This window comes from Citrus sinensis, chromosome 3 (genome assembly GCF_022201045.2).
Source record: "Citrus sinensis cultivar Valencia sweet orange chromosome 3, DVS_A1.0, whole genome shotgun sequence".
Taxonomy (NCBI): Eukaryota; Viridiplantae; Streptophyta; class Magnoliopsida; order Sapindales; family Rutaceae; genus Citrus; species Citrus sinensis.
Genome location: NC_068558.1, coordinates 49,017,108 through 49,029,191, shown reverse-complemented (window position 1 = coordinate 49,029,191; position 12,084 = coordinate 49,017,108). Strand labels below are relative to the sequence as shown.

The following is a 12,084-nucleotide window of genomic DNA, read 5'->3' as shown; positions in this document are numbered from 1 at the left end:
AAAATAAGCTCCAAGAGAAGATATTCATTTCATTCACCACCATAAGCACCCATCCAACACAATGCCTATAATAATAATTAAGATTAATATTTTCAAATACTAATTCGAAGGAAAATGCCTTTAGTTTTCTTTAGATTATGACTTTAGAATAGGATATAGGCCACATACACACATACACAACTTTGAGCCTTTGGCTATTTGGTAATTTAATTAATGACATTATTTTCTTTATACATTTTTAGATTAAAATTAAATTAAAAATATTTGAAAAAAATATTGCGGGTTTGGTGGATATCCATGCGGGTATCTACCGGATATAAGGTTAATACCAAACCCACCCGCATCTATGTGCGGGTTTTAATTTATAATACTAAACCCGCCCGCAACGGGTAAAATTACCCGCAACGGGTGGGTTTTGGCGGGTGGGTTTGGGCAGATTTGCGGGTACAATTGCCATCCCTAGTTCTTAGGTCCGAACTTCTAGATTTTACAAATATTTGAATTTGAACTAAAATCAGAGCTTAACGATGCTGTGCAACTTTATTTTTAGTTCAAAAAGCCTTGAACCCGAGCATGATTCATATAATTAAATTAGTGGTTATCTAAGTATATAACATTTAATGCCTTAAGTACTTGCTCGAATAATTTTTAAGTAATCTTATTTGACTGATCACTTGGGTTCAAATTTTAGGGAATGTAAGAGACTAAAAAATAAATTATAACATTTAGTTTATTTTTTAAATTATTTAACATAAGATAGAATAACATTAAAAATAATCAAATTTAGGTGGCGTTTGTTTTTTTGTTTGAAATCTTAATAGACCTGAATTAGTCTGAATTCTGAATAGGTTTGAATGTCTGAATCTGAATAATACGTTTGTTTTTTCGTCTGAATCTCAGAAAATAAGTATATAAGTTGTTTGTTTTTTTTAACTTAAAAAGCTGAAAATATGTACTTTTACATTTGTATCCTTATTAAATTTGAATGTCAAATAAATAATATATTAAATACTACAATATTTTAACATTTATAAGTAAAATTATATTCAAGTGAATACATAATTATTTTAGAATTTTAATATATAAAATACCATAAATTTCAAATTTTATCCTATATAATATAAGAAAGAAAAAACAGGGATATTTTTATGTGGGGTAAATATCTATGGGTGAGTTTTGGGATAGACATGAAAAATAAATTATAAAACAAGAATTTTTTTTTTTTTTTACATTAGCAAGTAATTGACTTAATTCAGATTTCTCCATTAAGTAAAAAGCCAAAAAAATTAGCTTATTTTATTAAGTCAAAGTTATCTAAAAAATCTCATTAAGTTATAAAAACAAACACCTCTAATTAACTTAATTAATTAAGTTAAATCACTTTAAGTCATTAAGTTAAAAAACAAACGCCACCTTAATATGATCTTATTCTATCATATTCTATTTGACGTAGTTGAAATCAATTCATCAATACCAAAATGCGCCCTATGTATGTTATTTGATATTGTAGCATTATATGTTTCATAATACATTCTTTGTAAAATAATGGCTATAAACCAAGTTTCTGATATTTGAAAAATCCTTTTTTTTTTTTGTAAGTATATTATTAATATTTACAATCACCGTTTTTTGGAACCACACACATATTCACTTATTAATATACACAAGACACGTGTGTTCCCAATTTATAAGAAATATAAATGTATTTTTTTCATTAAAAACTTAAGTCAAACTCTCAATAATATTGAAGGTTCATGTTAGATTTGGACAATAGTATTATGATATTTCATTTTTCTTAAAAAAAATTTCAAAAAAAAAGGTAGTGAAAACAAAAAGCTTATTCACTAAAACGCCACCATTAGCTTCTTATTAGAGTGGCATGATTAGCACCCCTTCACTAATCTCATAAAACCCCTATTCTAAATGACCCATTAATCAAAATATTAAAATTACTCTTTTATTAATAACACTCATGTTAGTTCCTCAAAGTAATCCTATCCTCTTCCTCCTCCCTAAAATAATTTTAGAAAAAAAAAATCGCATGACCAATAGTAACATTGGGCTAGATCTAGACCTCAGTAAACAAAATTTTCCACAACTAGTAAACAAACTTTAAAGAATAAGCCACCATTACTAATAACCCTTTTATACCCTTTCCTCTCTAGTGAAAAGTATTAAATACCCCTTTGATTGCTAGTTTTACGTGCGAGGGAAAAATATATTTTGTACCTCATTTACTTAGGTGGCTCAATTTTATTTTATTTTGTTTTGGAAAACAGTTAGTTTCTTTCTTAACCATATAGGGGCATAAAGAATTCTTATAATTTCAATTAAGCACGTAAAAATACATCGTAGCAGAGTTCACTCTTCTTATTCTAACTTGAATTTAAGTGAGCGTCGGCGCAAAAAAGCCAGTCCACCTACGCTGACTGAGGGGCTAAAAAAATAATTGACAAGGCAGGGGAGGAGGGGACAAGCTGATAAGTTACTTTCTTTTTATTATTATTCATGGTAATAAAGTATGGTGATGAGTGGCGTGACATAACTCGCTAATGAGTCGCGTGGAGTTCATCAGCCCACTGGGTAGAGAGAGAGAGAGGTAGAAAGCTTCGTTTGAGTGTATTTTTTATTTGTTGGTTGTTACCGTGGAATGATATCATCTCCCCATGTTCGAACTTCAAAATCTAAACTGACCCCACCCGTGACCGTGAATCAATTAATTTTTGCCAACAAAACTTTTTTAGTAAAATAAAAATTAAGTCCATAAATTTAGTCACACTCATTGCAATTTAAAAGAACATATTTAATTTTTTTTTTAATTTTTAATGAAGTGAAGCTAGTCAAACTACAAAATTTAGTCCTTTTAAGCGTTTTTAATATGTTTTACTTTTTTTTTTAATTTACATATCGAAAAAAATGTGTTTATTTATTATTTTTTTCCACCCATTGGTCAAAGGCCGACTTTTGGCCACTAAAAACAAATAAAAATAATATAATAGAGAGAGTACAAGATTGTTTTGGAAAGTAGGTTGATATATTTATAACATTTTGTGAATGATTACTCTTGATATTATAACTATTATTGTTGTTTACCGATAAAAGAAAATAATGATCTTGTTTGTGGCAATGCATGATATATGGGATCATCAATTCCAAAAATGGAAGTGCCTTGGACTTTGTCCTATCATGAACTTTCCCTCCTTGAGTCAGATATATATATTTTTATACTTTGATGATTTTTCTTTTCAATATTTTTAGTTGGCAATCCAATGCCGACGCACACAGTCAGGGGAGAATCCACAGAAATTAATAATATATTCATTAGATTTATTATTTCATCCCCCCCAAAGCAATCAATTATCATTAGAATGGCATCAATGATAAAGTCAATATAATATATCAACTTCCTTGCAGACTCCTCGTCGCTTGAACCTATAAAACACACACGTAGAAATATACATACCATTATTAAACGATAAACAAACAAATAAATGAGTACCTTTAGTCCAGGAATGGTGGAGATCGGTCTTATCGAATCCGGTGAATGATTGATTCCTCGACGAAGTAACTCGTCGGACTGAACCTCCCTCTCCCTCCCTCTTTCTCTCTCTCTCTCTCTCGCAAGAGCAGAGAGGATTCAGCGTCGTCACATCAAGTATAGCTTCGAGGTAACGATTGGATAAATCAAATTGGGTTGAATTCAAATACGCATTCGAGACATTAGAGGCAAACGAACAGTCCCTTTGATTATTATTGTAAAGGAAAAGTCAAATTGTTGGACTGAACACATCTACGTTGATGAAATTCCATTCAGCAGACCTACAAGTGGGAAAAGGGAATAAGAAAAGGGAAAGAGAGAAGGACATTTGAGTTGAAAAGCAAAGATTATGTTGGTGGGTGGAACCGACCCTCAACCTATTTATTTCTGTTGAAGAATAAAATTGTAGGATTTGGGTGAAACTGTGTTTTCAAGAATAAAACAAGTTTTGCTTTTGACTAAGAACCTCTACTTGTTTCTTTTTAATGTCGGCACTCTAAATAACTCTGATCAAGCTGCAGAACCATGCAACATGAATGCTGCAAACGCTTCCACGTAATGCAAAGACACGTGACACCATTATCCTTTACTACAGATAGAAAGATGGTACCCAGGTCAGCCGTAGGGGAATCTCTAAACCACTCCATCAGATGCGTGGTTTTTGTTTACCCACAACAGCTCGTCCGATGACATGCCGTTCGGTGCAACTCTTACATAGCCTTTGGAAGGTTAATTCAACTTCTGGTCAAAGTTAGGATGTTCTGGCCTCCTGGCGATGAAACAGCAGTAACTGTGGACTAGTTGTTAGAATGAATAATGACAACCCAATCTGCTCAAATGAGTAACCTCTTCTTTCTCACTTCCTTTTCGCTATATACCTGCCTAATTTGATTTATTACATTTCATCTCCACATGGTCATTAATTCTATATAATTACGACCCAGCATACATATCATCTCAATCAAGCTCCAAGGTAATCTCATTAATTACAGAACCAGTAATATGATCAATTAACCATAACTCAATAATTCCAAAACTTCTGCTACGCAATCGTATGGAACTCACTATCACATGGTGTGGATCTCTTAAAAGAAAAGAATATCGCACAATAGGTTCTTCCTCCCTCCTGGACAACTGCGCATTACCCCTCTACCCTAACTGAAAAGCAGGAGCACAAGTACGCACTTCACTAATCCCCTGGATATCTAGGTAAACAATCATCAAAGACAACAACAATAAAATTCTTGATGAGACATTGAACTTAAGTCACAAAAGGATAACGCATATCACCAACTGTTAAAGATAATCAGGCAATAAAACCCTGACTATGTTTGCAAAATTCCATAGCCTGCCAGTTCTTCATTTTTGATTACCCTCACAGTCCAGTCACTTAACTGTAACCAATCAGATACTTATGTAAGCATAACAGCAGAATGTTGTTGCAGAATTTAAATTTTCCTTTCAGATTATAGATAAATATCTTCATAAGCTACTTGATAAAAATTAAATTTTAGATAGCACACAAAGAATGCAAAATATTGCAAAGCTAGTTGTTACGACATCCAAAATTTCCCAACTTTACATATAATCATTTACATAAGCAAATTGGTTAGAAACAAAAGTGCTAAGCAGGACAATAAAGTGTTAAAACATGAGATAGGAAAGTGAAGACAACAGCCTTCATGGACCAGATAAAATGTTTCGCAAGAAGAGTAGTATATTGTCAAAAAGTTGAAGATAATCCAGCTAACACAGATTAGATATTCTCAAAAGTAATCTGGCAGCAAGCAAATCTCATAAACTTTTCCCTCTAATCTACAAAATGAAAAAAAAAAAAAATTCAAGAAGCAAAGCCTATAAAGCTCAAAACTAATGCTTCAAACTTGTTAACTTATCCATGTGCACCGGAAACATTCAATAAGAAGATCAACTGTCGAGTTCCATTGCCTGGGCAGCTTTAGCTTTTGCTACTGCTGTCAATTTGGTCTTCACTTTCTTCCCCACTTGAAACCCGCTAGCACCCTTCTTCTTTTTCTTGTCTTTCCCATCAACCTAGGCACAAATACACCCAACATTAAACCAACAACATTAAAACTAAAAAAAAATTATTTTTGTTAATTTTGTGTGTGTGTGTTAAAATCTACTTAAATATCGTCCCACAAATCTTGTAATATACCATTAAACTCCTATCAATAGATCATCAAGTAATTAATCAATCTGCTAAGCCATAAAGATTACAAATCCGAAAAGCTAACTTAACTGAGACTAAAACAACTACATAGGTAAATTGAGCTAAAATTTTTAACTTTTGATCGCCAAAAAAGCAAACCCAGAAAGAAAGAAAGTAACCTTCATCTTATTTTTCTTTGCTTGGAGGTTTCTGGCTTTCTTTTCTTTCTCTTGCTTCTCTCCTAATATTCCAAAAATTGCATTAACAACAAGCAAAAACGATATTAAGAAAAAAAACACAATAAACGGATAAATAATTCAAAATGAACATACTTTGAAGCTCGAATTCATGCTGTCTTTTCCTGCGAGCTAGATCGTTTTTCTTCGACATTTATATGCTCTGTATCGGACTCCGAAATGAGGTCTCTCCCTCCTCCGTAGCGAGATTGGGACTCAAACCCTAGAAATTTTATTTGAAAAGTTTCTCTTTTTATCGCTTTAACCCTGTTAGTTTTACGATTTTGTTATATTTGGACGTATCTTTTTCTTTTTGAAATTCTGCATCAGTACTAAATTGAGCCCATTTTTTAAGGCCTGTTTGAACTCAAGAGGCCTGCGGACACTAACTTAAGGGCCTGCTGCCATCTGGACAACCCAACAACCGAACGTTGGTAACCCTCATACATTTGGATCCATTAATTTTTACATTTTCTCAAATAAGAGCATAATTCGAGCACTTATACCAAATAGGTCCCTAATTCCAGGTACGGCAGATGGCAAGCATGGCAAGTTTTTATGTCTCTTAAAATTTATCGGGCTAGAATTTCACATTTCACTTCTCCTTATCTATGGCTCCTTGGTCCTTTGCTAATTGCTATGCCATCCCTGATTATAAGATAACAAATTGCCCTAATTTTGCCCATGACGATGAGTGCGGAACTTGAAAAATTAATAGGAAGTTTGATTTATTATTTATTTTTTAAATAATATTATGCTCGCTTAGTTTAGATGCTTAATTCAAAAACAAAATAAATAAATTTGAATCGTGACCGTTGTAGGAGGAATTTAACCGTCCCTAATTCTTATTAAAATGACAAAAGTACCCTTAAATATAGAATTTTGGAATGATTTTTGTATAATACTTAACACTGCAACCGTGCAAGAAAGCTTCGACCAACAAGCAACATGACTGGTCCTACAGCATGCACATGCAAAGTGAAGTGGCTGAGCCGAGCAAAACATGCAAGAACCAAAACGGCGCCGCTTACGGAAACAAAGGAGAAAAAGGGGAGTACAAACGGAAATGATTACGGCGGGGAGCAAAGAGAATGATGAAAGGCGTAAGGGGGGGGCTGGCTTTGGCCCCATAAAGCTTCTCCTGTAGCTGTTACTGCTGAATTCTCTGACCAGAGACTATTTCACTCTAAATCTCACCAGCGGTGCAAAATTATTATTATTATTATTAAATTTTTAAAAATGCTAAATAAATAATCCGATATAACATTTGTAAAAATTAAAAATTCAACCAATAAAAAACTCATTTTATATAAAATAATCAGCAGATTCTATGGCCTTGAATAAAAATTCGTGACATGTCGGTAATTATTGCCCTTATTCTTTTATCATCAACAGACAAACCTAAAGAAATTAAATCATATCATCAAATACATGTGGTCTGATCTGATCTGAGCTGAGCTGAGCTGAGCTGATCTGATCTCCTCTACTCTCTTATTTCCTCAGCATTGATTCTGATGCTCTAGTTCTTTTGTCAATTTGAGGCGAGAAGGTGGATCTTGTAAGTGTTTTTTGAATTGACCGAAGGAAAGTCTCCAGTGGTGTTTTCTTGTGGTGGGTTTTACTTAAAAAGGCGTGGAACTGATAGCTGATTGATATTATTTAGTGGGTTTTTGGTTTTGCCATCTGGGTTGTGCCTAAATTGTGGTTTCAGCGTCTCTGAAACTGGGTTTTGACTTTACAAGAAGCAGAAGCACTTTTTTAGGTACTTATAAATCCTCGTACGTTTTGTTGTCCAGCTTTTATTAGTTGTTAAATCGAGTTCTGATTTAATTTATGAGTATTGCTGAAAAGTAACATGCTTATAACCCAGAAATTTGCCCAAATCGTTCATTTTTATTTTCTTATTATTTTTCTTTTCTGGATTGTGATTAAATGATCAAGTGACTTCAAAGTGGAGCATTGATTTATTAACACCAAGTTTCTCTTCCTAATATGCAAGTTTTTGTTGACTTGAACTCATTCAATTTGCCTTAGAAGTTGTGATACTTTGATTGTGTTCTAAACTAAAGTATCCATCTATTTTTTTTATCTCAGATTCTGCTGTTCTGAGTAAATTTTGTGGATAACTGGGGATTTAATAAGTTCTCCTGAGCCTTTTAAGTAATTGAGAAGATCAGGATCCCAACTTTCTACTCATTGCACAATCAAAGTGAATGAAGCTGAATGAACTGGGGATGCAACTGATCCCAGTTTTGTTTAGAGGGTTTCTTCTTTGAAGAGGGTTTCTTTGTATTGATGCTTTTATTTCTAATATTTAGATGGGGATTCAGTGTTCTAAATTCACAGCATGTTGCTGGAACTCACAATTCAAGGCAACAGTTCTTGAAGCTCCTGATGTCGGTGGGTATATGTGATTGCTGTTATTGGGTTCTTTATCTTCTATAAGAATGAGAAGAAGCTTTGGAGTGAGCAGTTATTAACTCTTTCATGTTTAGATGCTGCAGAGAATGATGAAATGAGCGAGGTCGATGGCTTGCCTTCATTCCGTGAATTCACCTTGGAGCAACTTAAAAATGCCACATCGGGGTTTGCAGTAGAAAATATTGTGTCTGAGCACGGAGAGAAGGCTCCTAATGTTGTTTATAAAGGGAAGCTGGAGAATCAGAGGAGGATTGCTGTTAAGCGATTTAACAGAATGGCTTGGCCTGATCCACGACAGTTCTTGGTAGGCAGTCATTAGCTACTGTAAATGTTTCACTTCTGTCAATTCTTTTTCACATTTTTTAGCTGGTTTTTCTTGAATTGTTTCCACACTGATATACAACTAACTCATGGAGACATGGTGTATGTTTTCATTTTTCTTTTTAATTTTATTTATTGTTTCACTACTTTGTTTCTTCATCTTTGTTCCAGTAAACCTTCCTAAATTCTTTGTTCCTTTGAAGCGATGGTGAAACTTTTAGTTTTGTTTTACCCTTTATGGCCTGAAGAGGTGATGAAACATTCCTTGTAATGACCAGCGTTAGCATCTTACAATGTGTTTCTTTTGAGTGCAACATGGCAGCACTTATATTTCTTCTTTTAGTGCCTCCTTGAAAAGGTACATTAGATTTGGCCCATTTATGGACTTATCTCAGTTCATTTCTTCTTTTTCTGACACTGTAGGAGGAAGCAAGATCAGTTGGTCAACTGCGAAACAATAGATTGACAAATTTGCTAGGCTGTTGCTGTGAAGGCGATGAGCGGTTGCTTGTGGCAGAATATATGCCCAATGAAACACTTGCCAAACACCTTTTCCATTGTAAGACCTAAGGCTTATCCTCTTGCTCATCCTTTCTTTTAGATATATGTTTAATTGAGTACTGCATTTGACCTACAACGCGTAATTTTTGTATTGAATCAGGGGAAACACATCCTATGAAATGGGCAATGCGATTAAGGGTTGTTCTACATCTTGCACAGGCTCTAGAGTACTGCACAAGCAAAGGGCGTGCCCTTTATCATGACCTCAATGCCTACAGAATTTTATTTGATGAGGTTAGTACAACTGTTAATTTGTCTTTTCATAACCATTTATCTAGTTGCTTTTACTATCAGTTCGTCCAGTTACATTCTAAAATATATGCAGGATGGTAATCCAAGACTCTCAACTTTTGGTCTAATGAAGAATAGTAGGGATGGAAAAAGTTATAGCACAAATTTAGCATTTACTCCTCCTGAGTATCTGAGGACTGGTATGTATTTTTATCATGGAAACAAGATTTATTTTTCTTGGTATTAGATTTCAAAATATTTAGCTGATTGACTCTTTTAGTGAATCACTTAGTCGGATAAGAGTTTTCAGTTCTTAAAGACTCTACCACCATGTTTCAACTTGATGCTTCAAAATATTGGTCGACCATATATACTTTTCCAGATTATATCATTTAATTGTCTTAGTTTGGAGTCTTATAATTTATCTTGCAGGAAGAGTAACGCCTGAAAGTGTAATATATAGCTTTGGGACTCTTTTACTGGACCTTCTTAGTGGGAAGCATATTCCCCCAAGCCATGTAAGTGTAAATAATTGTGGAAGATATTATAAAGTGATTTTTAATTATTTTTTGATCTTTTAATAGGCATTTGTACACCTGTGCATCTAACACTTAAATAATTTGTACCAGGCCCTCGATCTGATACGGGACAGAAATCTTCAGATGCTGACAGATTCCTGCTTGGAAGGACAATTTACTGATGATGATGGGACTGAGTTAGTACGTTTGGCTTCTCGGTGTTTACAATATGAACCCCGAGAACGCCCAAATCCAAAGTCATTAGTGACTGCTTTAAGTCCTCTTCAGAAAGAAACTGAGGTAAGTTGTTTTCTTTTTCTAAAGTAGCAAAGGCATTTCTTTCTTCATAACTTTGAATTTGAGAATTATCAGCTGTAAATAGTTTTCTATTTCCCCTCTCTGCAGGTTCCTTCTCATGTCTTGATGGGTATTCCACACAGTGCTTCTGTCTCTCCCCTGTCCCCACTTGGTGAAGCCTGTTCAAGAAGAGATTTGACTGCCATACACGAGATCTTGGAGAAAATAAGCTACAAAGATGATGAAGGAGTAGCAAATGAGGTCCATTCTATGTTTTCAATAATCAAGAATTACTGCATGGCTCTCAAGTATTTGTTAAGCATTATCTATGTTTTGCTTTCGACATGCATTTTTAATTGGACATACATGCAGTTCCAGTTATGCTCATGTTGCATGTTCTGTTCTTTGCAGTATTTCTTCCTTTATAGTGTGCAATTGTTTATATGTTCGTTGGTTCTTTGCTTTTCCTATGCAAATCATTTATTTTTTGGCTGATGCATCTTCTTTCATACTATTTTCCAGCTCTCCTTCCAAATGTGGACTGATCAAATGCAAGAAACATTAAATTCCAAGAAAAAGGGTGATGTTGCCTTCAGACAGAAAGATTTAAAAGATGCAATTGAGTGTTACACACAGGTGAAGATCTTTCAATGAAATGCTTGGAAATTTTTAATAACTTCAGTCACATGAACCCATAGACACATGATTTTTACATTTAACCATTCGGTATTTGCATTCCTTGTCAAGTGACAAACTGTTTGCTATTCTAAATCTGTTATGGCCATCTCATTGAATAGAAATACTTATTCTATAACTTCAACACATAAAAGTTCATCTATCTGTTCTTTGCCTGATAGTAATAAATTTTCATTTGTAGTTCAGAAAACAATCGCAAATCTTTTTTATATTGTATCAATCTGGATGCTTAAATGACAATCTTTCTAGTATTTGGGATCCTGCTAACAGCATCTTTTTTAACTTGCAGTTCATTGATGCTGGAACCATGGTTTCACCGACAGTTTACGCACGGCGTAGTTTGTGTTATCTCATGAGTGACATGCCTCAAGACGCTCTGAATGATGCAATGCAAGCCCAAATCATTTCCCCCATCTGGCACATTGCATCTTATCTTCAGGCTGCTGCTCTTTCTGCCATGGGAATGGAGAATGAAGCTCAAGTGGCACTCAAGGAGGGCACAACTCTTGAAGCAAAGAAGAATTCAACTGCTGGACAAAAGTGAGAAAGCAATGTGTCCGAAGTAGCCTTTTACTAGTATCATCTTGGTCATCAGAAAGATGAAACATGGCATTGATTGTGATTCAGGCTATCATTCAGGCTAGCAAATCTCGGAGTTAAATGGTTCAGACATATCAAAGTAATTTTTTTCTCGTTTAATTTTAAATCCAGTTTATGGTATGAAATTCATAGATGGGTTTGAGGTGGTAATGGACAAAAGATGTGATGATGGAAATAGGCTGTCCATTTTCTCCTGTGGGGCGTGTAAGAAGTTCTTTCATTCTTTGTGCGATTTGATCAATTGTTCATGTAGTGTTCCAATTTTTTCCTTCACTTCCATAAAAATGGGTTGCTTCCGAAGAAGAAAAGTTGGAAGACTAAAATTGTTGACAGGCTTGTAATTCTGTGTACAGATACTCTTCTTTGTGTGCTTTGCTAATGAAATTGCTGGTTTTAGACGTTTAGGTACGTATTTTTTGGTAGACACTAAATAAGATTTATTTCTATGTCAGTAAGAGAATTTTGTTCCCTGCAAGCCAATACTTGATGGCATCG

The 12,084-nt window shown here is 34.3% G+C and overlaps 2 protein-coding genes across 5 annotated transcripts; one reads left to right on the top strand and one right to left on the bottom strand.

The window, feature by feature from the left end:
• Positions 1–5,074: 5,074 nt before the first annotated feature.
• Positions 5,075–6,208, bottom strand: LOC127901464 (uncharacterized). Its single transcript, XM_052438837.1, has 3 exons — positions 6,041–6,208; positions 5,888–5,949; positions 5,075–5,590 (listed from the first exon to the last, which is right to left on the bottom strand). Exons 1-3 carry the CDS (start codon positions 6,096–6,098, stop codon positions 5,465–5,467), a joined length of 246 nt encoding a protein of 81 aa, XP_052294797.1. The 5' UTR covers positions 6,099–6,208; the 3' UTR covers positions 5,075–5,464.
• A 1,007-nt stretch (positions 6,209–7,215) lies between these two features.
• On the top strand, positions 7,216–11,987 carry LOC127898614 (serine/threonine-protein kinase BSK3-like). Of its 4 annotated transcripts, none has more exons than XM_052437203.1 (11): positions 7,216–7,706; positions 8,263–8,344; positions 8,449–8,669; positions 9,110–9,245; positions 9,348–9,481; positions 9,573–9,678; positions 9,911–9,996; positions 10,108–10,296; positions 10,402–10,554; positions 10,816–10,929; positions 11,279–11,987. In XM_052437203.1, the coding sequence occupies exons 2-11, from the start codon at positions 8,263–8,265 to the stop codon at positions 11,531–11,533; spliced, it is 1,476 nt and encodes a 491-aa protein (XP_052293163.1). In that variant the 5' UTR covers positions 7,216–7,706; the 3' UTR covers positions 11,534–11,987. The 4 variants fall into 4 exon arrangements, with proteins under 4 accessions (XP_052293163.1, XP_052293162.1, XP_052293161.1 ...); XM_052437202.1 differs by having other exon boundaries at positions 8,039–8,344; XM_052437201.1 differs by having other exon boundaries at positions 7,221–7,706; positions 8,440–8,669.
• Positions 11,988–12,084: the final 97 nt, after the last annotated feature.

Bases quoted from the DNA above. Each gene is read 5' to 3' on its own strand.
- LOC127901464 (XM_052438837.1), bottom strand. From the start codon at position 6,098: ATGTCGAAGAAAAACGATCTAGCTCGCAGGAAAAGACAGCATGAATTC. The intron at 5,950-6,040 runs GTATGTTCATTT...TTGGAATATTAG, and splicing joins GCATGAATTCGAGCTTCAAA to GAGAGAAGCAAGAGAAAGAA. The intron at 5,591-5,887 runs GTTACTTTCTTT...ATTTGTGCCTAG, and splicing joins CAAAGAAAAATAAGATGAAG to GTTGATGGGAAAGACAAGAA.
- LOC127898614 (XM_052437201.1), top strand. From the start codon at position 8,263: ATGGGGATTCAGTGTTCTAAATTCACAGCATGTTGCTGGAACTCACAA. The intron at 9,997-10,107 runs GTAAGTGTAAAT...AATTTGTACCAG, and splicing joins AGCATATTCCCCCAAGCCAT to GCCCTCGATCTGATACGGGA. The intron at 10,297-10,401 runs GTAAGTTGTTTT...CCCTCTCTGCAG, and splicing joins CTCTTCAGAAAGAAACTGAG to GTTCCTTCTCATGTCTTGAT.